The sequence below is a fragment of the Capricornis sumatraensis genome, chromosome 9 (assembly GCF_032405125.1).
Source record: "Capricornis sumatraensis isolate serow.1 chromosome 9, serow.2, whole genome shotgun sequence".
In the NCBI taxonomy this organism is placed as follows: Eukaryota; Metazoa; Chordata; class Mammalia; order Artiodactyla; family Bovidae; genus Capricornis; species Capricornis sumatraensis.
In genome coordinates this window covers 41083940-41111095 of record NC_091077.1, presented here as the reverse complement: position 1 = coordinate 41111095, position 27156 = coordinate 41083940, and the positions used below count along the sequence as shown (strand labels likewise).

Sequence of the window (27156 nt, the reverse complement as noted above, 5' to 3'; positions counted from 1 at the left end):
AACCATCTCATCTGTTGTCCCCTTTTCTTTCTGCCTTCAATCTTTCCCAGCATCCATGTCTTTACAGTCAATCAGTGGTTCGCACCAGGTAGCCAAAGTATTGGAGCTTCAGCTTCAGCATCAGTCCTTCCAATGAATATTCAGACCTGATTTCCTTTAGAATTGATTGGTTAGATCTTCTTGCAGTCCAAGGGACTCTCAAGAATCTTGTCCAACAACACAGTTCAAAAGCATCAATTCTTCGGCACTCAGCTGTCTTTATATTCCAGCTCTCACATCCATGCCTGACTACTGGAAAAACCATAGCTCTGATTAGATGGGTCTTTGTTGGCAAAGTAACGTCTCTGCTTTTTAATATACTGTCTAGGTTGGTCATAAATTTCCTTCCAAGGAGCAAGTGTCTTTTAAATTTAAGGCTGCTATCACCTATGGAGTGATTTTGAAGCCCCCCACAATAAAGTCAGCCACTGTTTCCATTGTTTCCCCATCTATTTGATGTGACATGCTGGGACCGGTTGCCATGATCTTAGTTTTCTAAATGCTGTTTTAGGCCAACTTTTTCACTCTCGTCTTTCACTTTCATCAAGAAGCTCTTTGGTTCCTCTTCACTTTCTGCCATAAAGGTGGTGTCATCTGCATATCTGAGGTTATTGATATTTCTCCCAGCAATTTTGATTCCAGCTTGTATTTCTTCCAGTCCAGCGTTTCTCATGATGTACTCTGCATATAAGTTAAATAAGCAGGGTGACAATATACAGCCTTGACATACTCCTTTTCCTATTTGAAACCAGTCTGTTGTTCCATGTCCAGTTCTAACTGTTGCTTCCTGACCTGCATACAGGATTCTCAAGAGGCAGGTCAGGTGGTCTGGTATTCCCATCTCTTTCAGAATTTTCCACAGTTTATTGTGATCCACACAGTCAAAGGCTTGGACATAGTCAACAAAGTAGAAATAGATGTTTTTCTGGAACTCTCTTGCTTTTCCCATGATCCAGCAGATGTTGGCAATTTGATCCCTGGTTCCTCTGCCTTTTCTAAAGCCAGTTTGAACATCAGGAAGTTCACAGTTCACGTATTCCTGAAGCCTGGCTTGGAGAATTTTAAGCATTACTTTACTAGCGTGTGAGATGTGTGCAATTATGTGGTAGTTGAGATTGGAATGAAAACTGACCTTTTCCAGTTCTGTGGCCACTGCTGACTTTTCCAAATTTGCTGGCATATTGAGTGTAGCACTTTCACAACATCATCTTTCAGAATTTGAAAGAGCTCAACTGAAATTCCATCACCTCCACTAGCTTTGTTCATAATGATGCTTTCTAAGGCCCACTTGACTTCACATTCCAGGGATGTCTGGCTCTAGGTGAGTGATCACGCCATCGTGATTATCTGGGTTGTGAAGCTCTTTTTTATACAGTTCTTCTGTGTATTCTTGCCACCTCTTCTTATATCTTCTGCTTCTGTTAGGTCCATACCATTTCTGTCCTTTATTGAGCCCATCTTTGCATGAAATATTCCCTTGGTATGTCTAATTTTTTTGACAAGATCTCTAGTCTTTCCCATTCTGTTGTTTTCCTCTATTTCTTTGCATTGATCACTGAGGAAGGTTTTCTTATCTCTCCTTGCTATTCTTTGGAACTCTGGCTATTCTTTGGAATGCCAGCTGCGATGAACCACACAGAAGTGTGGCAAGGAGGAAATACCCTTCGCCTAAGGTCATGGGTGGTGACCGAGAGTGCCAGGCTGCAATGGCATAGGAGTGGCCTAGAGGAGCTACCTCACACCTCAGGTCAGGGGCAGCAGCCAAGAGGAGCAACCCCACATCCAAGGAGCAGTGGCTGCCCAGTCTCAGGATGGCCGAGAGGAGCTACTCCATGTTCAAGGTCAGTAGGGGCAGTGGTGAGGAGATACCCCTCGTCCAAGGTAAGGAGCAGTGGCTCCACTTTGCTGGAGCAGCCATGAAGAGATAGCCCACGTCCACAATAAGAGATACCCCAGTAAGACAGTAATGTTGCGAGAGGGCATCAGAGGGCACACACACTGAAACCATAATCACAGAAAACTAGCCAATCTGGTCACATGAACCACAGCCTTCTCTAACTCAATGAAACTAAGCCATGCCCTGTGGGGCCACCCAGGATTGGCGGGTCATGGTAGAGAGGTCTGACAGAATGCGGTTGACTGGAGAAGGGAAGGGCAAGCCACTTCAGTATTCTTGCCTTGAGAATCCCATGAACAATATGAAAAGGCAAAATAATAGGATACTGAAAGAGGAACTCCCCGGATAGGTAGGTACCCAATATGCTACTGGACATCAGTGGAGAAATAACTCCAGAAAACATGAAAGGATGGAGCCAAAGCAAAAACAATACCCAGTTGTGGATGTGACTGGTGATAGAAGCAAGGTCCAATGATGTAAAGAGCAATATTGCATAGGAACCTGGAATGTCAGGTACATGAATCAAGGCAAATTGCAAGTGGTCAAACAAGAGATGGCAAGAGTGAACGTCGACATTCTAGGAATCAGCTAACTAAAATGGACTGGAATGGGTGAATTTAACTCAGGTGACCATTATATCTACTACTGTGGGCAGAAATCCCTTAGAAGAAATGGAGTAGCCATCATGGTCAACAAAAGAGTCTGAAATGCAGTACTTGGATGCAATCTCAAAAACGACAGAATGATCTCTGTTCGTTTCCAAGGTAACAATTCAATATCACGGTATTCCAAGTCTATGCCCCAACCAGTAACGCTGAAGTAACTGAAGTTGAACGGTTCTATGAAGACCTACAAGATCTTTTAGAACTAACACCCAAAAAAGATGTCCTTTTCATTATAGGGGACTGGAATGCAAAAGTAGGAGTAACAGGCAAATTTGGTATTGGAATACGGAATGAAGCAGGGCAAAGGCTAATAAAGTTTTGCCAATAGAATGCACTGGTCATAGCAAACACTCTCTTCCAACAACACAAGAGAAGACTCTTACACATGGACTACACCAGATGGTCAACACCAAAATCAGATTGATTATATTCTTTGCAGCCAAAGATGGAAAAGCACTCTACAGTCAGCAAGAACAAGACCTGGAGCTGACTGTGGCTCAGATCATGAACTCCTTATTGCCAAATTCAGACTTAAATTGAAGAAAGTAGGGAAAACCATTAGACCATTCAGGTATGACCTAAATCAAATCCCTTATGATTATACAGTGGAAGTGAGAAATAGATTTAAGGGACTAGATCTGATAGACAGAGTGCCTCATGAACTATGGACTGAGGTTCGTGACATTGTACAGGGATCAAGACCATCCCCATGGAAAAGAAATGCAATAAAGCAAAATGGCTGTGTTGGGGAGGCCTTATAAATAGCTGTGAAAAGAAAAGAAGTGAAAAGCAAAGGAGAAAAGGAAAGATATAATCGTCTGAATGCAGAGTTCCAAATATCATATAGTATCACTTATATGTGGAATCTAGAAAAATGTTACAGATACACTTCCTTCAAAGTAGAAATAGAGTTACAGATATAGAGAATAAACTTATGGTCGCCAAGAGGGGAGAGAGGTGAGAGGAATGGGAGATTAGGTTGGCATTTATATGGTATTATGAATAAAATAGATAACCGATGAAAACTTATTGTATAGAATAAGGAACTCTACTCAATGATCTGTGGTGATATAAGTGGGAAATAAATCTAAAAATGATTGGATGTATGTATACATATAATTTATTTACTTTGCTGGATGGCAGATATTAACAACACATGATGAAGCAGCAATACTCCAGTAAAAAATAAATAAATCTCAACACCAAAAAAATGAATAATGTTGTAGAATAAAATTTACTATACAAAAGCAATTGCTCTATTGTTATGTCCTAACAATAACTTATCTGAAAACAATATTGCCCAAAAAATCCACTTTAAATAACATCAAAAATAAAATACTTACTAATAGATTTAAGCCAGGAGATTAAAAACTTCTGCACTGATTAGTTCTAGTACTTTTCTGGTTACATCTTTAGGATTTCTATGTATAATATTATGTCATCTGTAAGCAGGGATAATTACTTCTTTTCCCCTGTGGATTCCTTTTATTTCTGTTTTCTTCTCAGACTGCCATGGCTAGGACTTCCAGAACTATGTTGATTAAAAGTGGTGAGGGTGAACATTCTTTTCTTATTCTTGATCTGAAAGGAAATGCATTCAGTTTTTGACTATTGAGAATGATGTTTGCTGTGTGTTTGTCATATATGCCCTTTATTATGTTGAAGTAGGCTCCCTCTATAATCACTTTCTGGATTTTTTTAATCATAAGCTTGATGAAAAGTTGAACATTGTCAAAAGCTTTTTTCTGCATCTATCAAAATGATCCCATGATTTTTATTCTTCAATTTGTTAATACGTTGAAGAATTCTTGCATCACTGGGATAAATCTCACCTGATCATGTTGTATGGTGCTTTTAATATTTTTTTTAATTCAATTTGCTAGTATTTTGTTGAGGCCTTCTGTGTTTATAAGTGATATTGGCCTATAATTTTCCTTTTTGTTTGTGCTATCTCTGTATAGTTTTGGGATGGGGGTGACGGTGGCCTCATAGAATGAGTTTGGGATTGTCCCTTCTTCTGAAATCATTTGCAGTTCTTTGAGAAGGATAGTGTTAGCTCTTCTCTAAATGTTTGACAGGCTTTGCCTGTGAAGCCATCTGTTCCTGGACCCTTGTTTGTTGGAAGTTTTAAACCCCAGTTTCAATTTCATTACTTATGATTGATCTGTTCATATTTTCTATTTCTCCTTGATTCATTTTTGGGAGGGTATACCTTTCCAAGAATTTCTCTACTTCTAAGTTGTTCATTTTATTGATGTATAGCTGCTTACATGTGTTCTTGATTTTTACTTCCCTGATGATTAGTGATATTGGACTTCACATTTACCTGTTAGTTAATTTAATATTTCTTTTAGTGTTATCTCTATGTAAGTCCTTTCCCCATTTTCAACTATTACTTTTAATAATGAATTATGAGTTCCTTATATATGTTGAATATTAACTCCATATCACATATATAGTGTGTACATATTCCATTCCATATGCTGACTTATTTTATTATGATGATTATTGGCTGTGCAGGAGAATCTTTAGTTTAACATAGTCCCTTCATTTATTTTTGTTTTATTTTCTTTTGCTTTTGATGTCATAGTAAAAGATTCTTTACAAAGACCAATTTCAAGAAGACTTTCCCTGATGTTTTCTCTAGCAGTTTTACAGTTGAGTCTTACATTTAATTCTTTTGAATCAGTTTGACCTGATTACTTTGTATTACACAAATTTTCATAACAATGGCCAGATAACACATGAAAAGATTCTTTCATTAGTCATCAGAAATATAAAGCAAGGCATCAAGTATGCTATATAATTACTACAAAAAAAAAAGTATTAAAGTGGGAATGTAAAAAGCTGTAATGACTTTGGAAATCTTATGGTAATTTTTTGTTAAATAATAAAGCACTTACCACATGAGCTAGCAATCGTCTTCCTAGCTGTTTAATCAAGTGAAATGAACCATATATGCAGCAAGGATTTATAAATAGAAGTTTATATTAGTTTTTCTTTCATTTACCCCAAGTTGGAAACAATCTAATTATCTACCAACATGCAAATAGATAATTTAACTTTGATATTTATATTCATTCAAAGAAATAAAAATCAACATAATAAAAAGTAACAGACATACAAAACACACAACAGCATGGAAAAGTATCTATCATGGTAGATGACAGAAAAGAATATATGACCCATGAATTCTATATAATTGAAAATCTAGAATAAGCAAACCCATATTATTTGTCACTAAGCATTCATTGCTTGAGTCTAAGGGGGAAATAATGTGAAAGTAAAGGGCATGAGGAAGCTTTACGTAGTATATGAGTGCCACATTTTTTACTGTGGTTGGAATTATGTGTGTGTGTATAGATTTGTGAAAATCATTCAGCTCTATATTTATAATGGGTGCAGTTTATTATGTGTAAATTATAGCTCTAAACACTTATAAATTGTTATCTTATCTTATAGCAATACTCAGTGGGAACACTATTAATACCTTCGGTAGGGGATTTGAAATCCTCGGATAAGGATTCTTATCTAAGCCACTTTCATGATGATATTAACACATGAAACCAACATTTCATGTTACTGGAAATAAAAACTATCTCCACACATTTTCAAATATCTCTTGGTGTCTTCCACTGCCTCATTGACTACTGGTTTATAATCTATTTCTTCAATACATAAAAGTTTGACCTACTTGGCATTTATTTGTGCTTTTGTTTTATTTACATGTGGGATAATGAACTGTATATAAAACAACATGCTAAACAGACATTATTTTCTGTGAGTAATTTAAACAACCTCAAACTTACATTGTTAATTCTCTTTTCATCGCATGTATATGAACAGCATCTATTTTATTTTATTCGCTATTCTAGCTGTTTTCTTCTTCTGATACTGAAGTTTGTTATGCTTTCATTCTCTGCACATACGTACACTGCCTCCTCTGTAACTATTTGTGAAATGACTCAATCCTGGTATTGGCTAGAGTGGGCAATCTTGTTTTCTACATACACTTGGTAAATGCTTTTGAGTTGAGTTATTTGCTATCAAAAGATGTCAAGCCAGTGTTGTTTTTTATTCATTTGTTTTATTGAAAAAAAAGATTTTTCACTGTGAATGCAGCTTGGATTTTGTATGCTAGAGAATATTATCTTCTGTGGTGGCTGACACATTGAGACACAATATTGAAATTACAGGTGAAGGATGAAGTCTATGGGCAGTGGCAATCAGTTAAGCCATTTAGGAGAATATTTCTTCAGTTTCTGTGGAGATATTTCAAATGCTTCTCACATTTTGTCTTTTCCTTTGACCCCCACGAGGAGAATACTCTGACTTTCACCAAAGGAAAGTCCTCAGAGAATTTCTGCAGGTAGGTGTCCCAAGGTAGATGCCAGTTCTCCAAGTTTCAAGGCTGATGAAATCCTAATACTTCTCCCAAGGGGATCTCAGACCATGTCTTTACCTACATCCTGGCCACAGGGACAAACAAAGTGAGAAAAAAGAAAAAAACACGCAAGGAATTCTGTGTTTATCTGTAGCATAGATGGTGTGCCAAAGTCAATGGCATAGCAGGGAGCAGATCCCTCAGCTTATTTCCCTCAAAAACTAATTGAATACAGTGCAATCTAATTCATGAATAGCATGAAAAGGAGCATTTAAAAATATAAATAATAGCCTTAAATTTCTGAAAAATAACCAAAAAATATAAGCTGTGAGTATACCTGGGTGGATATAACGTGTGTTATTTCTCACATTTCTAGAGAATAGTAGTGTTACATAACAATACTTTCTATCATTTAGATTATTTCTGTGATTTGAGGCAGTTTTTCAGATATTTATTTGGCATGCAAGAAGAGTTATTATAGCTTATCAATTAAAACATCAAATAAGTAAAAATATATGTAAGTTTCTCCTTATATTTAAATGCTATTATATTTTTATATAAATGTTAAATAATTTTTATTTTTAGCATTGTTTCCTACTGCTGCTGCTGCTGCTAATTTGGTTCAGTCATGTCTGACTCTGTATGACCCCATAGACGGCAGCCCACCAGCCTCCCCCGTCCCTGGGATTCTCCAGGCAAGAATACTGGAGTGGGTTTCCATTTCCTTCTTCGATGCATGAAAGTGAAAACTGAAAGTGAAGTCGTTCAGTCATGTGCAACTCTGTGATCCCGTGGACTGCAGCCTACCAGGCTCCTCCATCCATGGGATTTTCCAGGCAAGAGTACTGGAATGGGTTGGCATCGCCTTCTCCATTTGTTTCCTACTCAGTATATATATATATATATATATATATATATATATATATATATATATATATATATGTGTGTGTGTGTGTGTGTGTGTATATATATATGTATATATATATATATGTATATAGTTGGAGAGTGAACAACTCCCCTCTGCCTAATGGTAGAATTATATAATTTTGAAAAAGAAAAAGTATTTTCTTTTGGGATGGTATTTAATTAACTTTGTTGTTAAATTTCTACTTATATTCCTTCCAAATGAGCAGTTTTCCTTTCATTTTGTTAATTCTAGGAGAATAGTAAAAGTAACAATAGAAGATTAGTCTGTGACATGCTATAGCATGACTAAATAGTATGCTATTTGTTGTTCAGCTGCTCAGTTGTGTCTGACTCTATGCAAGCCCATGGACTGTAGCACACCAGGCTTCCCTGTCCTTCACCATCTCCCGGAGCTTGCTCAAACTCATGCCCATTGTATTGGTGATGCCCACAACCAACTCATCTTCTGTCATCCCCTTCTCCTGCCTTCAGTCTTTCCCAGTTATCAGATATATAGATAATAGCAATGAGATAACTTTGGCATATGAGTTAAACAAACTCCAGAAGATAGCGTAGGACAGGGAAGCCTGGTATGTTGCATTCTATGGGGTCACAAAGAGATGGACATGACTGAGTAACTGATCAACACTTCAGACACATAGTCTTACAAAAGGAATATAAATATTAATATTTTTCTTGTGATACCAGAGTACCAAACTTGACAAGTACATTAAAAAATTTTCATCCTGGTTCTTTCCCCAAAATGGCTTTCTTAAATTATATATTCTAGGTCAACTTCTAGTCATATTTTTAAAAATACTTTTGAACAGTGCAATAACTGGCTTTAAAAGCACAATTTTATTTTTATTATTCAGAGTAATGTGGCAAAAATCTTAGAAGTTTTAGGGGATTATATATCAAAACATTGTTCTGTAGAAGGTGTAAGGAATATTTTTGTTAAATGTTTGCTTAAGTAGGTGGTTTTGTTTGTAACCACTATAACCAAACAGGTAGGGACTTCCAGACACCAAAAGGATCATTTTGAGACCAAAGTAAAAGTAACTGAACAGTTTGACTATTACATAACTTTTGTGAAAAAATATAAAAAAAATTTTCTTTCCAGTTAAAAGAAAGCCAAGGTGGTAACTGTCATGTGTCAAGTAATGTAATAAAAAGATGGGAAATGGAAAAAAAAATCAAAACGTTGGTTTAAATTTTTATCATATATAACCTGAAAAGTTTTACTTTATCATAAGAACGCCACAGGGAGCATGAAGGCTGTGGCATAAAGCCTATATACATTTCTCTATAGATGTTTATGATTCAAAACGTCCATAGAGGTTTACAACAGAAATCTGTGGACATGAACCATATTGCTTTCATATTCCATTTAGCTGGTTTTTCATTGTGATATAGAAGATTAAAGTCTATATTTTTACTATCAGAACTTTTATTTAAATGACAAATATACATATTTTACATATACAAAGTTTTAATATGCATATTAAGATTGTTTTCTATTATAATTTGACTGTATCATCTGGATATTTTGGCACCAGAGCACATATATACATAGATATAACAGTTGAAAAGCATTGTGTCTCTAAAACAAGATTTCTTGTTCTTCTAAATTTTGATAAGGACTAGATACAACTATAGTTATAAATAGTGTATTATGCACTTAAGAATGCTATATGCATTGAAGGATGAATGAATTTGTGACTTTAATATTAATTTTTGACTGCTCCTAAACAACTGAGCAACTTCACTTTCTTCCTATAGTTTCTTCTGGAGAAGGAAATGGCAACCTGCTCCAGTGTTCTTGCCTGAAGAATCCCATGGACAGAGGGGCCTGGTGGGCTACAGTCTATGGGGTTGCAAAGAGTTGGACACGACTAAGCAACTAACACACACACACACACACAAACAATGTAGGAGAATTAATAGATGCAATGATTTTAAAAACAAAAACTAAAAAAGTTAAAATAATATTTATGAAAAAAAGCTTGTCCATAAATGTCAAATTCACACTTTAAAAAAAAATTTTCTGCAGATAGTTTGCTCATCTACCAATTTCCTACCAAACCTTAAAGGATTCCATGTAACAGGATTTATAGTGTTAAAAGTGTAGGCAATTCTTTGTCTACTTAAGGCTACTAGTATGGCCCAGGGGGTCCATTCTGAGAGGGCCCACCCCCAATGCACTGGCCTCTGATTTACCTGCTGTTCATTTCTTCACCCTCTTCTAATGTATAGGATGTGAAATCTTCAGCGATGTAATAATGGTATGCTTGTTCCAATGGCCACATTTTATATATTAGTTGACCTGCGGTTGCTTAAAACAACCTACTTGGATATAGTATATCACCCTCAAATTAAAGTGATGTAATTAGGAAAAATACTTGTTTAGTTTCTTCATTTGTAAAGTAGATTATTAGACTGCTTACCTTTGTGATTTATTTCATAAACTAGATAAACTAAATGACGTAAAAATACTTATAAAGATACCAATTATTTTTGCCAGACATTAATCTTTATTATTTTGTCTATTATCATCATGAAATAAATGTGAAATATTCCTTCCTTGCTTATCTGCCATATTCTAGGTTTTGTTGATTCATTCCAAACCAAGAAGATGAGATATGAATGTGGCAAATCAAACAAGAGTAACAGAATTTATTTTTCTTGGATTTTCTGGTGTTCTTTATCTAAGGCTTGCATTATTTGTGATTTTTCTCACTGTATATCTGCTCTCTCTCATGGGAAACACCCTCATCATCTTCATTGTTCTCATGGATTCCACACTTCAAACACCCATGTACATTTTTTTAGGAAATTTGTCATTTCTGGAGATCTGGTACACAACAGTCACAGTGCCTAAATTGCTGGCCACTTGTCTCTCACAGGTTGTTACCATTTCTGTTTCTGGTTGTATAATGCAGTACTACTTTTTTTTCTCTATGGGGGCTACAGAGTGCATCCTGTTGGCTGTGATGGCCTATGATCGATACCTGGCTATATGCAGCCCTCTAAGATACTCATTCCTCATGAGTCTCCAGGTATGCCTGCAGTTTTCAGCTGGATCTTGGATTGGGGGCTTCATTGCCCCTCTCCTACCTACCATACTCATCTCTTACCTAAACTTTTGTGGACCCCAGAAGATCAATCATTTCTTCTGTGACTCAGACCCAATTTTTAAACTCTCCTGCTCAGATACATTCTTGGTCGAGGCTTTGGGTTACACATGTAGCTCTGTTGTGATTCTAAGTTCTTTTCTTCTCACTATGTCGTCCTATGGGAATATTGTGGTCACAATAATCAAGCTATCTTCTCGAGAGGCTCGGAAGAAAACTTTCTCCACCTGTGCCTCCCACCTCACTGTGGTCACCATCTATTATGGCACCATTATCTTTGCCTATGTTCGTCCTCCAGCCAAGTACAACTTTACCATGGGTAAAGTGATTTCAGTATTCTACTGTGTAGTTACTCCATTGGTAAATCCTCTTGTATACACTCTAAGAAACAAAGATGTGAAGAAAGCTTTCAGGAAAGTTCTAGCACAAAAGAGGTTGCTCTCAGCCAGACACATGCAGAATATTTGAGAGATCAACTAAAACAAGCAATTTAGAATTGATTCCCAAACCACATCTGCAAATGGTAAGTATTTAAAATTATGTAAGTGTCACCACCTAATATGGACATATCTGTACTTTTCATTTTGGTTTGAATTCTGCTGAAATAGGTATTCTGTAATTACTATGTTCAAGAAGACCTCAGTGCAATGCCATAATAATAAAGAGACAAATAACATACATTTCCTGCCCATGCGACATTTACAATGGGAAAATTGGCTAATTTAGTCCCATATAATGGTTAGGTTGATTTTTTAAATAATTTATATCCTAATAGTAACCTTGGGCCAGAATTTGTTTCTGTTAAATAATCAGTGTTACTTCATTTAATAGATGGACCATTATAAATGTACCATCTTTTACTTTAAATTCATTAAATATTTATTAAACACATATAATGAGCCAGATACTATTCACAAATCTGGATGTTGATTTAAGTATGCATATAAGTATAAGTGGAGAATTTCATTAGAAAAATATCAGGAAAATATTAGATAGTTAAATTTTTTCAGATAATATTGCAGAATTTCTAATGATCACAAAGGTAAAAATTTTAATAAGTAGAGGGAAAAAAGGGAAAACTTAGAACTAGAGAGTACAAAAACTGAACATCTAATATGGTAAAAACAAGTATCAACTTTCTAATATTCTTACCCTGTATGCAAGACAGGAAAAAAGACACAGCGGTGTATAACGGACTTTTGGACTCAGAGGGAGAGGGAGAGGGTGGGATGATTTGCGAGAATGGCATTCTATCATGTATACTATCATGTAAGAATTGAATCGCCAGTCTATGTCTGACGCAGGATACAGCATGCTTGGGGCTGGTGCATGGGGATGACCCACAGAGATGTTATGGGGAGGGAGGTGGGAGGGGGTTTCATGTTTGGGAACACATGTAAGAATTAAAGATTTTAAAATTAAAAAAAAAATGGAAAAAAAATAAAATTAAATTAAATAAAAAAAATTAATTAAAAAAATATTTAAGCACACAATAATCTAAGCAAACTAATTTAATTAAACCAGAGAAAGAGAGGGGAAGAAGGGAAGAAAAAGCCTTAGAAAAAAGAATGCCATTATCGAGTCCACCTTCCATGTTAATGAAAAGCTTTACAAGTTTTATTTCAATATAGTTTAATAACAAAAAGGATTACAGGAGTGCTGCAAGAAATAAATTCTATCAAAGCTTTATAGTATGAGTGTTCTTTACCTGGGGACTTCCCTGGAGGCTCAGATGGTAAAGAATCTTCCTGCAATGCAGGAGACCCCGGTTCAATTACCGGGTTGGGAAGATCCCCTGGAGAAGAGAATGGATACCCCCTCCAATATTTTTGCCTGGAGAATTCCGTGGACAGAGGAGCCTGGCAGGCTAGAGTCCATGGGATGACAAAGAGTCAGACGCAAGTAAGAGATTAACACTTTCACTTCACTTTCTTTACCAGATTGCCTCTGAAAGTTTTGCTATTTAGAGTGTGGTCAGTGGTGTAGAAGCATCAGAGTAACCTGGGACATTGTAGAAATGCAAATCTAACCTCAGTCCCTTGAATGAGACTATACATTGAAGCAAGATTCCGCAGTTGACTGATTTGCAAATGAGATCACTAGAAGAACTATTTTAAGAAGTCAAAGTTTTTTAAAAAAATCTTTAAAAAAATTGATTCAAAATTTTCTTACACATCACAATGCTTGTTTTCTTTTCTCTTTTAAATTTTGACATGTCAGTTTTGGTACATAATTAAAACAAGTTGCTTGCATGAATTTCCAATGAGTTTTTATTTTTAATGCAATACATATTCATGGAAACTATTGTCAAAGTTACCTGTACATGTAAATGAAAAATGTATGCTATCCATCAACATTTTAACCCTTTCTTTTCCAACAGAATATCAAAAGCATATACAATTATAACAATAACAGGAGAATATTCGATTTTTGTTATTCAGTCACTCAGTCAAGTCCGACTCTGCAATTCCATGGACTGCAGTACACCAGGCTTCCCTGTCCTTCCCTATCTCCCAGAATTTGCTCAGATTCATGTCCATTGAGTCAGAGATGCTATCTAACTGTTATAGGGAGGAAGTCAACTCTGACTCCATATTGGGAACTGTTTCTTTGACTTCCTTTTATTATTATAATCTTACTCAGTGGCTTGCCTGGAGACCTTGTCCCTTTGCTTGACTGTAAACTAAAGTGCCTTTGTTCAGCTCATAGAGAGATAGTTTGTCCCTGCCTACCTGTGAATAAAAGAGGCTAACACACTCCTTCTGAAGGCTGGACATTCCCTTGGAGATGTTTGGAAAGACTGAAGACCCTTTCACTTTACTTGCCCACTGAATCTCCATCTCTATTCTGCCTTTTGACTTTAGTTCCTCATTGCTTCTTTCTCTCTGATCGATAAAACAACCTGCCATCCAGACCCCGATAAGATAGCTATTTTGAGGTGCTAGTCATCCATCTTCTTGGTCTGCTGGCTCCCTGATTAAAGTCTCTTCCTTGCCTCAACACCTCGTCTCTCAGGTTCATTGGCCTATCATGAGCCAAGCAGAGCGAACTTGGACTTGGTGAGATAAATATCTCATCCTCTCTCATTGTCTTCTCCTTTTACCTTCAATCTTTCCCAGCATCAGGGTCTTTCTCAATGAGACATCTCTTCACATCAGGGGACCAAAGTATTGGAGCTTCAGCATCAGTCCATATAATGAATATTTAGAGCTGATTTCCTTTAAGATTAACTAGTTTGATCTCCTTGCAGTCCAAGGGACTCTAATTCTCACAACAGGGAAACATTCTATATCTTCACACAGGTATTTCTGTATGCCATTCTTCAGGGTAAGAAAAAGGATATTCTACCCTTTGAGGTTCTGTGATTAAGCCTATGTTTAAACTAGCAGGACAGATTCATGGGGTAGAAGCAGATACACTGTTTAATTTTTTACCTGCACATCAGTGTCTTTGAAAGGAAAAAAATAAAACAAATAATGTTGCTCATTATACAATTTTAGAAAGGTTAAGTCATTAGCTACTGAAGTTACTGATGACACTGCACAATAAGAGGAATTTAGAATGAAAATAAAGATGAGTCATTTCATGTTTTGATGTAATATGCTCCTTAGCTAGATGTATATCTCAGGAAGTGTTTTAATAAACCCACATTTTTATATCTTCCCACACACAGAAAAACACTGAAATAACTTACTGAGATATCTGTTCTTTGTGAGTCACAGTAATCTCTTACCCAGATGTCTACTTGGAGGCATGTATTTCCTAGCAAAAAGCTATATATACAGGCTTCTCTCTTCCTAAAGCTAGTGATAGGCTATGCCCCAGGCTAAAGGCCTAAAAATTGAATTTGAAACTATTATATTATTCATTTTTCTTTAAGAAAAAAGAAAGCAGAAGTCATTAAACCCAAAAGATTATGTAACTTTTTTTTTTTTTTTAATCAAATAGTAGTAAGTTTTGTAGATGTGACAAGACAAAGATTCCTGGGCTAGGAGCATGAAGTCATGGGAGTGTGACTAAGAAACTTATGGAAAAACTAAATAACAATAAAATGTATTTTACTAGATTTGTTTTACAAGTTCATTTTGTTGTCAAAACCCAACTTTAAGTGATAAGAATGCTCTTCTTTTCCTATATCAGAGTGGGCAGGTTCCGAAAGGAAATGTTATGGCTTGATTATAGGTAGAAAGGAAAAATCATAAAGCCCTTCCTAAATCTGCTGTTTCTCAAGTGACTTCAGCTCAAAATAGTCATGCCAAAGCAGCATATTTTGGCGTGGCATTCTCTTAAATCTTCACAAATGGACAAAGACTTTTTCTTATTCTGTTAATGGTAGTGATCTTCTGAAATCCAGTTCTTTGGCAGAATATATATATAAGTTTTCATCTTTTTATCACACTACTTATCCCAAAACTGACTTATTTATTTTTCTTTGTTTTTGGCAAGGACAAGCCAAGAACTGTGGGTGATTTTGAGTCATTCCAGAAGGAAAAAGTCTGTTATCTACTCCAACTACAATTTAAAGACACAGATAAGTTTGCCTGTCTCATTTATTCATCTTCATCTTGTTTTCATATTTTTGTCAACACTTTGATCTTACTTTCAAAAACTGGAAAAGGGCAAACTTTGTATGTAGTAAGTACCACATTTCTTTTTGGCAGGGTACATTAAAACTGATTATCATATATTTTAGAATTTTTCTTGCTGGTGATCTTTATAAAGCAGTGTAAACATAAAACAAAATGCAAACCCACAAGCAAAAGGTAAAATGAAAGTAAAATAGTATTTATTTAGATTATAAAACTAGAAGGGTATTTGATAAAATTTCACAGGATGCAAAGGAATTAAGAAATATTTTATAGCGAGAATAGTGTTTATTTATAATTTGTTCTCTAACACATATCAATACATGTAGCTCTGTGAATTAAAATGACAATGTATATAAAGGTAATTTTTATAAGCTTTTGAGCAACTTCCTGACTTAGGAAATTGTTTGTAAATATTTTTTTCTGGTTGTACCTTTCTCTATGGTATGAATATGCTGAAATAAATATTGCAATTTATATTTTGAATATTAAATCTGTGTTTGTGTATTTCTTCCAAATACTAGTGTACTAAATTCTGTGTAAAATATCTCTCTGTTCACTGACTGTTTCCTTATGAAAGAGGCTTGAATTCTGAAATTAAATATAGAAAACTGAAGTCTGCTTCATTCCATTATTTTCATGGGAAAAAAAAAAAACCCACAACTATATCAAGTATTGGTTCCTTGTTATTTAAGGTGAAAAGTCTGGCACATTCGAATTTTTGCTGCCATCCCCTAATCCATCACTATTCATAGCCAATCCATCAAAATTCTCATTTTTGCTACCAAATTATTTTCAAATGTATCAGTATGTTTTCATTTCCTTAGACAATATCAGAATCTGAGCTATATATTGTGCATATTTAGATACCACTGTTATTCCCCACAAGGATCTGACCCTTCCCCTCAAGACAACATCCAATGATACCCACATGACACAATCAGAATGGACGTTTTACAGTGTTAATAAGAACATGTTTCTTTCGTTTCTAAAACAGGTAAGAGTATTTTTCTGCTCTAAGAATATAAACTAGACTACTCATCCTGATCTAGAAATATTGCATGGTCCAGGTCTGTCTTAATTTCTTATTCCTTTTTTTGTCAAAGTTGAAGCATTACTAGATTGTATTATCACCATATACTCAACATGAATTTTCCCCTACATGTCATGAAGGATGTTACTCACTCCACTGGGCTCTCCTTCCTTCAGCAATCGGGGTATGCTGCTTTTCTTTTAAGATCTCACCTAAAGCATCACTCTCCTATGGCATAGACCCTCCCTGAACTCACTGAAAAAACTCAAGTTCTGTAAATCAAGTTCTTCCAATCATCAGGCATCTTTCACTCAAATTTTGCTGAGTTACAACTTTACATAATCTATATGATTATAAGGTCATGGCATTCAATTCATGCTATTTTATTTTACATCTAAGATTGAATTATGTCACATGTTTAAAAATTCAAAGTTATAAAAGAAAGTAAATATTTAGAAATTGCAATGTTTCAATTTTATCATCTACCCATATTTTCCTTTGCTTGTATAGGTAAACAATATAGTGATTTCCTGTACATAAATTCAGTGCTTACTTAGAATAATCTGGATATTCTTTGTGGCTGAGTGTGGGCAGAAGGCATACAAAATAAATAGAAATTTAGAATATTTTCTGTACAAAAATAGAGTATAATATATACACTGTACTGTTGATTGTTTTAACTTTGCAATTAAGTATCTTGAAGGATATTTGATGCCAGGATTCAGAGGACATTTTGTTATTATATGTTCATAGGATATTTTATGTTTTAAAATTCCCTTAGTATTGGACACTCTTTCTAGCCCTTATACATTGTATGTTTCCCTAATCTACAATTAAGTGAATATTCCTTTTTAAAGATTGAGTCATCTATTTAGGAAATTCAGGATCTTAAGGTTGTTTCTGATTCCCCCAAGTTTGGCCCATATTTTGTAGAATTAAAAATTATCCAAGCTACTCTACTGTTCTTCATCATGTACTTAAGAGAGATGCTTGCAAGTAGACAAGCTCCAAACAATATGGTATGTTGTAATCAGTTTTCTCCTTTAGGAAGAATTAATAACAACAAAAATAATATGTGTGCCTAGTCACTCAGTCATGTCCAACTTTTGCTACCCCATGGACTGTAGCCTGCCAGGCTCCTCTGTCCATGGGATTCTGGAGTGACTTACCATATCCTCCTTCAGGGGATCTTCCTGATTAAGGGATAAAACCAGCATATACTGTGTCTTCTGTGTCTCCTGAATTGGCAGGCGGATTCTTTTACCACTGAGCCACCTGGGAAGCCCCTACCACCCATACTAAAGAGGAAATATTTATTATGTGGCTAAATAAAATAAAATTAAATTAAAATAAATTTCCCATAAAGGATATAAGTCACCTGGAAAATGACACTTTTTAAGAGCTATTATATATTAAATAAAAGTTCCAGAAATATTTAAAACATTAATAATAGGAGTATCTCTAATATAAATATCAAAGCCATCAGGATAAAATAATCACTGTATTATTTACTTATTGAACACTTTATTTTCCCTATCACTTCTTAAACTTACATTATTGCAATATACATAAAATGCATTATACATAAAATAATATGTATAAGAAATGCAATATACATAAAATAATATGTATATTATATGTAAATATAAAATAAATATATTTACATACAAAATAAATATATTTACATATAAAATAAATATATTTTATGTATATATATACATAAATTTTGTATTTATTTACATTTATTGTATTTATACATTAATACATTTATATAATACATAATACATAATACATTTTTGTATTTATATGCATTTATTTTGTATTTGCATGCAAAATAAATATATTTTATGTATATATATACATAAATATATTTACATACAAAATAAATATATTTATGTATATATACACATAAATATTTACTTAATTTACATAATTACAAATTATTTTACATAATTTAAATTTATGTATTTAAATGCATAAATTTTGTGTTTAAATTTACATATAAATGCATACATTTTGTATTTATTTACATTTATTGTATTTATACATTAACACATTTACATGATACATAATACATAATACATTTTTGTATTTATCTACATAATACATAATACATAATACATTTTTGTATTTATATACATTTATTTTGTATTTACATACAAAATCAATATATTTATGTGTATATATATACATAAATATATTTACATACAAAATAAATATATTTACATATAAAATAAATATAAAATAAATATATATTATGTATATATATACATAAAATGCATTATACATAAAATAATATGTATAAGAAATGTAATATACATAAAATAATATGTATAAGAAATGCAATATGCATAAAAATTAATAGAAATGTTAGAAAAATAAGGTGTAGTGTGCTTTTAAAAGCTAGCTCCCCCATAACTGATAGACCTGCTGAAAAGACAAAACTGTGTCCATTGCCAAGAATCACCAGATTCCAGATAAAGCCAATAGATTAGATACCATTCCCAATGTGAAGAGACCATAGAACCAATATATTATTGTTAGCCAAAATACCCAATTTTATGCTTTATTTAACAATTTCTTACTTTTTTTTTTTGAAAACTGGACAAGGGATTTAATAGTTAAGGGACATTTTTAACTAAAGCAGCAACTATTTTCCATCTAAGGACCACTCATATCCAAAGCAATTCTCTTTGGAACAACCTACCCAATTTCATGAACTTCTCTGGCAAGAAGTTCTGAGTCTTCACGACATATCTAAATATATGTCTATTTTCTCAGCCAAGGCATTTAAAATTCATTCTATTTTTGAGGAATTGTGTGAAATACAAATGAAACGAATAGGGAAGAGGAAACATAGGTCCAGATTTCTACTAACGTAGTTGAAGTTTCAGTCCTTGTATCAGAAAACAGTCTTTGCCACTTTCAGCAATGGATAGAACATTAAGATGAAAAATCAGTAAGGATATATCAGACCTACCCCATATTTTAGACCAAAAAGTTCTAACAGATATATGCAGAACATTGCATCCAACAGAACCAAACTACACATTCTTCTTTAGTGCACATATAACACCCTCCAGGGTAGAAATATTTATAATAAATAGGTCAGAAAAAAAAAAAAGTGTTAGTCACTCAGTCATGTTTGACTCTTTGTGACTTCATGGACTGTAGTCTGTCAAGCTCCTCTGTCTCCTCTGTCCATGGAATTCTCCAGACAAGAATATTGGAGTAGGTAGATATTCCCTTCTCCAGGGGAATTTCCCAACCCAACCCAAGGATTGGACCCAGTTCTCCTCCATTGCAGGCAGATTCTTTACCATAGATTAGAATAATGAGCATTAAAAATCTAAGAATATTGAAATTATTTGCTGTTGTTATTCAGTCACTAAGTCATGTCTGACTCTGTGACCTTATGGACCCTGTGACCCTCCGAAGCATGCCAGGCTCCTCTGTTAACTATCTCCTAGAGTTTGCTCAAATTCATATTCATTGAGTCAGTGAGGCTATCTAATCATCTCATACTCTGTCGTTCTCTTTTTTGCTTTCAATCTTTCCCAGCATCAGGGTCTTTTCCAATGAGTTGTCTCTTCATACAAGTGGGCAATGTATTGGAGCTTCAGCTTCAGCATCAGTCCTTCCAATGAATATTCAGGGTTGATTTCCTTTAGTATTGACTTGTTTGATCTCCTTGCAGTCCAAAAGACTGTGAAGAGTCTTTTCCAGCACCACAATTCAAAAGCAAAAGTTCTTTGGTGTTCGGCCTTCTTTATGTTACAACTCTAACATCTTCATGTGACTACTGAAAAAGCCATAGCTTTGACTATAGGGACATTTGTTGGTAAAGTGATGTCTCTAGTTTTTAACACACTGCCTAGATTTGTCATAGCTTTCCTTCCAAGGAGCAAGCAACTTTTAATTTCGTGGCTGCAGTCACCATCTCCATTGATTTGAGATCCCAAGAAAATAACTGCTTCCACTTTTTCCCCTTCTATTTGCCATACAGTGATGGTACCAGATACTATGATACTAGTTTTTTTATGTTGAGTTTCAAACCAGGTTTTTAACTCTCCTCTTTTACTCTCATCAAGAGGCTCTTATATTCCTCTTACTTTCTGCCATTAGTGTGGTATCATTTGTTTACCTGAGACTGTTGATACTTCTCCCAGCAATCTTGATTCCAGCTTTCGATTAATCTAACCTGGCATTTTCAAATGAATGTACTCTGAATGAAAGGTAAACAAGCAGGATGACAATAGGCAGCTTTGTTACCAAGTATCTTTTTTGACCATAATTTTTTAAAACCAGAAATCAAAAACAGAAAGAAACTGGAAAATACAAAAATATTGGAAATTTAAAAATCAAACTCCAAATAACCTATAGATCAGAGAAGAATCAAAAAGGAAATTAAAAAAAAAACCTTAAATTAACATGGAAATATAGTATCTTAAACTTGTGGGATGCAGCAAAAGCAGTTCTAAGCGAGAAATTTATAGCTATAAGCACCTACATTAAGAGAAAGAAAAAGAAAGATCTCAAATGCTGTGACTATTCCTTCAGGAAATAGAAAAATAAAAGCAAGCTAAACCAAAAAATAGCATGAGGAAGGAAATAACAAATGTTAGTTAGGAAATTAGACATGTGCATCAACAGGAGGCCTGGTTGAAAGGGATGCAAACTGTTTTCTAAACTCCAATCCAGACACACCCAGGAGAGCTCACAGATATGCTACAAAATAACTGCAGAACTTTTTTAATTCCTGCATATGCCACCATACACACAGGGTGGATAAAAAATAACCACAGTGGTTTCTCCAAATAGCCTTAGGCATTTAAGAGCTCAATAAGGACTCATGAATATTCTATATCTAATTATAACAGTGAACCACGAACTTCCAGATGTTCAAGCTGGTTTTAGAAAAGGCAGAGGAACCAGAGATCAAATTGCCAATATCCGCTGGATCATCGAAAAAGCAAGAGAGTTCCAGAAAAACATCTATTTCTGCTTTATTGACTATGCCAAAGCCTTTGACTGTGTGGATCACAAGAAACTGTGGAAAATTCTGAAAGAGATGGGAATACCAGACCACCTGACCTGCCTTGTGAGAAATCTGTATGCAGGTCAGGAAGCAACAGTTAGAACTGGACGTGGAACAACAGACTGGTTCCAAATAGGAAAAGGATTACGTCAATTATATATTGTCACCCTGCTTATTTAACTTATATAGAGTACATAATGAGAAATATTGGGCTGGAGGAAGCACAAGCTGGCATAAAGATTTCTGGGAGAAATATCAATAACCTCAGATATGCAGATGACACCACCCTTATGGCAGAAAGTGAAGAACTAAAGAGCCTTTTGATGAAAGTGAAAGAGGAGAGTGAAAAAGTTGGCTTAGAGCTCAATGCTCAGCAAACTAAGATCATCGCATCTGGTCTCATCACTTCATGGCAAACAGATGGAGAAACAGGGGAAACAGTGGCAGACTTTATTTTGGGGACTTCAAAATCACTGCAGATGATGACAGTAGCCATGAAATTAAAAGATACTTGCTCCTTGGAAGGAAAGTTATTACCAACCTAGGCAGCATATTAAAAAACAGAGATATTACTTGGTCAACAAACGTCTGTCTAGTCAAGACTATGGTTTTTCGAGTGGTCATGTATGGATGTGAGAGTTGGACTGTGAAGAAAGCTAAGGGCTGAAGAATGATGCTTTTGAACTGTGGTGTTGGAGAAGACTTTTAAGAGTCCCTTGGACTGCAAGGCAATCCAACCTGTCCATCCTAAAGGAGATCAGTTCTGGGTGTTCATTGGAAGGACTGATGTTGAAGCTGAAACTCCAATACTTTTGTCACCTGATGTGAACAGCTGACTCATTTGAAAAGACCCTGATGCTGGGAAAGATTGAGGGCAAAACGAGAAGGGGACGACTAAGGATGAGATGGTTGGATGGCATCAACTCAATGGACATGGGTTTGGGTGGACTCCAGGAGTTGGTGATAGACAGGGAGGCCTGGAGTGCTGTGATTCATGGTGTCGCAAAGAGTCAGACACGACTGAGCGACTGAACTAAGCTGAACTGAGTTATAATAGACTTAATTATGGGAAGACATAAACAACAGTCTGCTATTATATAACTTACAATTGTCAATCGGCCTTGAGTGGATACCCATTTGCATTCCCTTTCATTGATTGGTGGTTGGTACAAGTTTGTCTTTGCACATGCCATAACTAAAAGGAGGAGACTGGAAGTATGAAAGGGGAAAGCCAAGAGTGTTCAATATGAAGGGTGAGGAGAACTCCTTTGGGGTCAGCCTGCTCTTGGATGTGTGTTCACCCTTAGCGCCACTCTTAGTCACTTAATGGCATCTCTGTCCTTGGGGATTCTCCAGGCAAGAATACTGGAGTGTATTGGCATGCCTTTCTTTGGGGGATCTCTCCAACTCAGCTCTTGCACATTGCAGGTGGATTCTTTACTGTCTGAGCCACCAGGGAAGCACTTATCTTGGGAGTGTCTGTCCAATTAAAGATTATATGTTTGAGCTAAACTGAGCTGTGACTTGTCTATACATGTTATAAATGCAATAGAGAATAAACACTGAGCTGTTTTTTAAAAGAAAAATAAAGTTGATAGAAATTTAGATAGGCTAAGAAAAAGAAGAGAGAGGCTACTCCTCCTTTCCAGGGTTTGATCCCTGGGTTGGGAAGACCCCGTGGAGGAGGAAATGGCAACCCACTCCAGTATTCTTGCCCGGAGAATCCCATGGACAGAAGAGCCTGGCAGGCTTTAGTCCATGGGGTTACGAAGAGTTGGACCTGGCTGAGCAGCTAACACACACACTCCTCCTTTAATTAAAATATATATTAATTTATTTTTCCTAGAGGAAAAAATAAAAGGCTAAAGTGAACATGATGTTATTAAAGATAATTCTGACTGCAGACATTATTCTATCAAGGTAACAAGTTTCTGACCAACTTAATGATAACAGCCAGTAGGCTTTACCAAATGCCAAGCACTGCTAGAAATTCACTGATCAATTTTTGGTAATAATATTTCTATGGAATTTTCAAAAGATTTGTAATGTTTTGGTATGACTCAGCAAGAAAAACTTGGCACAAGGCAGTTAATTTGGTAGTATCTAGCTTAATAAGGTAGCCCTCAGCAAGAGAAAAACAGTGAATTTTAGTTATAAGATCTTTGTTTGTTTCCCTGGAAGCCTTTAAGATTCTACTTTGGTATTAGGTTAGAAAACTGGACATGGAACAACAGATTGGTTCCAAATTGGGAAAGGGGTACATCAAGGGAGTATATTGTCACCCTGCTTATTTAACTTCTATGCACAGTACATCATGTAAAAGACCGAAAACTGAAATCATTAATTGCTAAAAAAGTCTGTGTTTACCTGCTTTTGAACTCTTATTAGAAAGACTAAATATGTTTGAGTCTATTAATGTATTTTGTTCTTCACTGGAAGATTGTACTATGAAGTGACATATATTTCTAGAAGTTAATTTTTAAAAAGGAACCCTTAGAAATGGCTTTACACATGGTCAAGACTGATTAAGATTAGATTTAATTTAATTAATTTTAATATTAAAGGTGAAATAGTAAAAAACCAGAATTTGGTTTTTCTCTGTTAAGAGGACAGTTTTTCTTGAAATATTATTCTGATTTTGATAAGATATTGTGAGATTTATTTACTGGTAATTTTATGCATTTGTCTTTCAAATCTCTTATTGTCACTTGTTTAAATGAATAAGTATTGTTTCATAGTGACTTGTGATCCTACTTTGCAAATATTTAAAATCTTTTGATATCTTTGTTAAACTTTCTCAAATCAAATTTTAAATGAAGTTTATTTGTTCTCTAGCTAACTTCGAGATGCACTGGCAGGGCCCTGGACATCTTGGAGAGATATTAAATTAATTAGGCTCATTTAATTTGTTAAATTACATGGGAAACATTATCAAGTGAATAAAGTTAAACTTTATTTAGTTGTATAGATAAATATTCTTAATATAGATGTTATAAAAATTATATGACCTTCTTAAAATTTGAATGCCCTAGTGCTGTGTCAATAGCAATTCCAGTCTTAAAATATATGTCCGATGTGTGCATGCTCAGTCTCTTCTGAAATGTCCAACTCTTTGGACTGTAGCCCACCAGACTCCTCTGACCATGGGATTCTCCAGGCAAGAATACTGGAGTGGATTGCCATGCCCTCCTCTAGAGGATCTTCTGACTCAGCAAAGGAACCTGTGTCTCTTATGTTTCCTGCATTTTCAGGCAGGTTCTTTACCACTAGTGCCACCTGGGAAGCCCATTGTATGTCATAAAGATAACCAAATTGCCTTAACAACTGCATTGTAATAAGGTTTTTAACTATGCATTTTAACTCTTTTCATTTATAGACTGTTATTTTCTTACTCTTACATTTTACCAAAAAATGCTTGTAGAAGGCTTGCTTTTATACTCCCAACCTAAATTAGACTGTACAGGACAAGGACTTACACTTTTAATGAAGACTATTTCAGCAGTGGCTTCCTTATGAAAAATTGTTAAAGAAACACTAAATAGATTCTCCTTGAGCTATTTATGTTCCACATTCCATTAAGTCTATTCTAATCTCTCACCATGCTCAGACCAATTTTGTAAGTTGACTAGTTTCTAACAGTATTGCTGTTTTCTGCATCTAATGTTAATTTGGTTCAATGTACTGATAATAACAGTAACATTGCAACTTTGCTTTCAGCAACACAAGAAGAAAACAACCAAGACTGCATTTTGTTAATAGATTATCTTCTTCTCCCAGGAAAGACTTACAAGAAACTCCTACTGATAAAACTGATACAATTTGATTTACACATGGGTCCCACTTAAAGGGTGAGCAGGAACATTACCAAGTTGGATGTGCAATGATATCCACAGTCAACACAATTGAAATCTCTTCAGTTCAGTTCAGTCGCTCAGTCATGTCCGACTCTTTGTGACCTCATGTGACCGCCAGGCCTCCCTGTCCATCACCAACTCTCAGAGTTTACTCAAACTCACGTCCATCAAGTCAGTGATGCCATCCAGCCATCTCAGCCTCTGTTGTCCCCTTCTCCTCCTGCCCCCAATCCCTTGCAGCATCAGAGTCTTTTCCAATGAGTCAAGTCTTTGCATTAGTTAGCCAAAGTATTGGAGTTTCAGTTTTAGCATCAGTTCTTCCAAAGAACACTCAGGACTGATCTCCTTTAGAATGGACTGCTTGGATCTCCTCAAAGTCCAAGGGACTCTCAAGAGTCTTCTCCAACACCACAGTTCAAAAGCATCAATTCTTCGTGCTCAGCTTTCTTCACAGTCCAAATCTCACATCCATACATGACTACTGGAAAAACCATAGCCTTGAATAGATGGACCTTTGTTGGCAAAGTAATGTCTCTGCTTTTCAATATGCTACCCAAGTTGGTCATAACTTTCCTTCCAAGGAGTAAGCATCTTTTAATTTCATGGCTGCAATCACCATCTTCAGTGATTTTGGAGCCCCCCAAAGTAAACTCTGACGCTATTTCCACTGTTTCCCAATCTATTTCCCATGAAGTGATGGGACCAGATGCCATAATCTTAGTTTTCTGAATGTTGAGCTTTAAGCCAACTTTTTCACTCTCCTCTTTCACTTTCATCCAGAGGCTTTTGAGTTCCTCTCCACTTTCTGCCATAAGGGTGGTGTCATCTGCATATCTGAGCTGATTGATATTTCTCCCAGCAATCTTGATTCCAGCTTGTCTTCTTCCAGCCCAGCGTTTCTCATTATGTACTCTGCATATAAGTTAAATAAGCAGGGTGAAATCTCTTAGTTACCAGTAAAAAAAAAAAAAAAAAAAAAAGTGCTTTACTGGAACTTGTCAACTATCTAGAGTCCAGGTAATGAGTATTTATACTGATAGTTACTATGCCTTTGGAGTGGCACACGACTTTAGAATGCTATAAAATCAATGAGGCTTTTAATCTTTTCAGAATAACCTGTTAAAAAAATGAAAAGCCATGAGAAATCGTAAAGATCAGAGCGGAAATAAAAGGAGAAAACAACAGAAACAATAAATGAAACAGTTATAAAAGTTAGTTCTTTGAAAAGATAAACAAAATTGATAAACTTTTAGCCAGATTCTTCAAGAAAAAAAGGGAGAGACCTAAAATCAATAAAATTAGAAATAAAAAGAAGAAGTTACAAGAGACAGAACAGAAATACAAAGGATCATAAGAGACTAATGCAGGCGACTATATGCCAACTTATAGACAATCTAAAAGGAATGGACAAATGCTTGAAAAAACAAAATCTCCCAAAACTAAACCAAGAAAAAATAGAAAATATGAACAAACGAATGACAAGACCTGAAACTGCAATTAAAAATCTCCCAACAAACAAACTCTAAGACCAGATGGCATCACACAAGAATTCTATCAAATATTTAGAAAAGAATGAACATTTGTCTTGAAACTTCAAAAAAATTGCAGAGGAAAGAACAC

The 27156-nt window shown here is 35.3% G+C and overlaps 1 protein-coding gene across 1 annotated transcript; it reads left to right on the top strand.

The window, feature by feature from the left end:
- Nucleotides 1–10533: 10533 nt before the first annotated feature.
- Nucleotides 10534–11493, top strand: LOC138085162 (olfactory receptor 5F1-like). The gene has a single exon (XM_068979336.1). It carries the CDS (start codon nucleotides 10534–10536, stop codon nucleotides 11491–11493), a length of 960 nt encoding a protein of 319 aa, XP_068835437.1.
- Nucleotides 11494–27156: the final 15663 nt, after the last annotated feature.

What these genes read in the sequence shown, in the direction of transcription:
- LOC138085162 (XM_068979336.1), top strand. Translation starts at nt 10,534, where the DNA reads ATGAATGTGGCAAATCAAACAAGAGTAACAGAATTTATTTTTCTTGGA.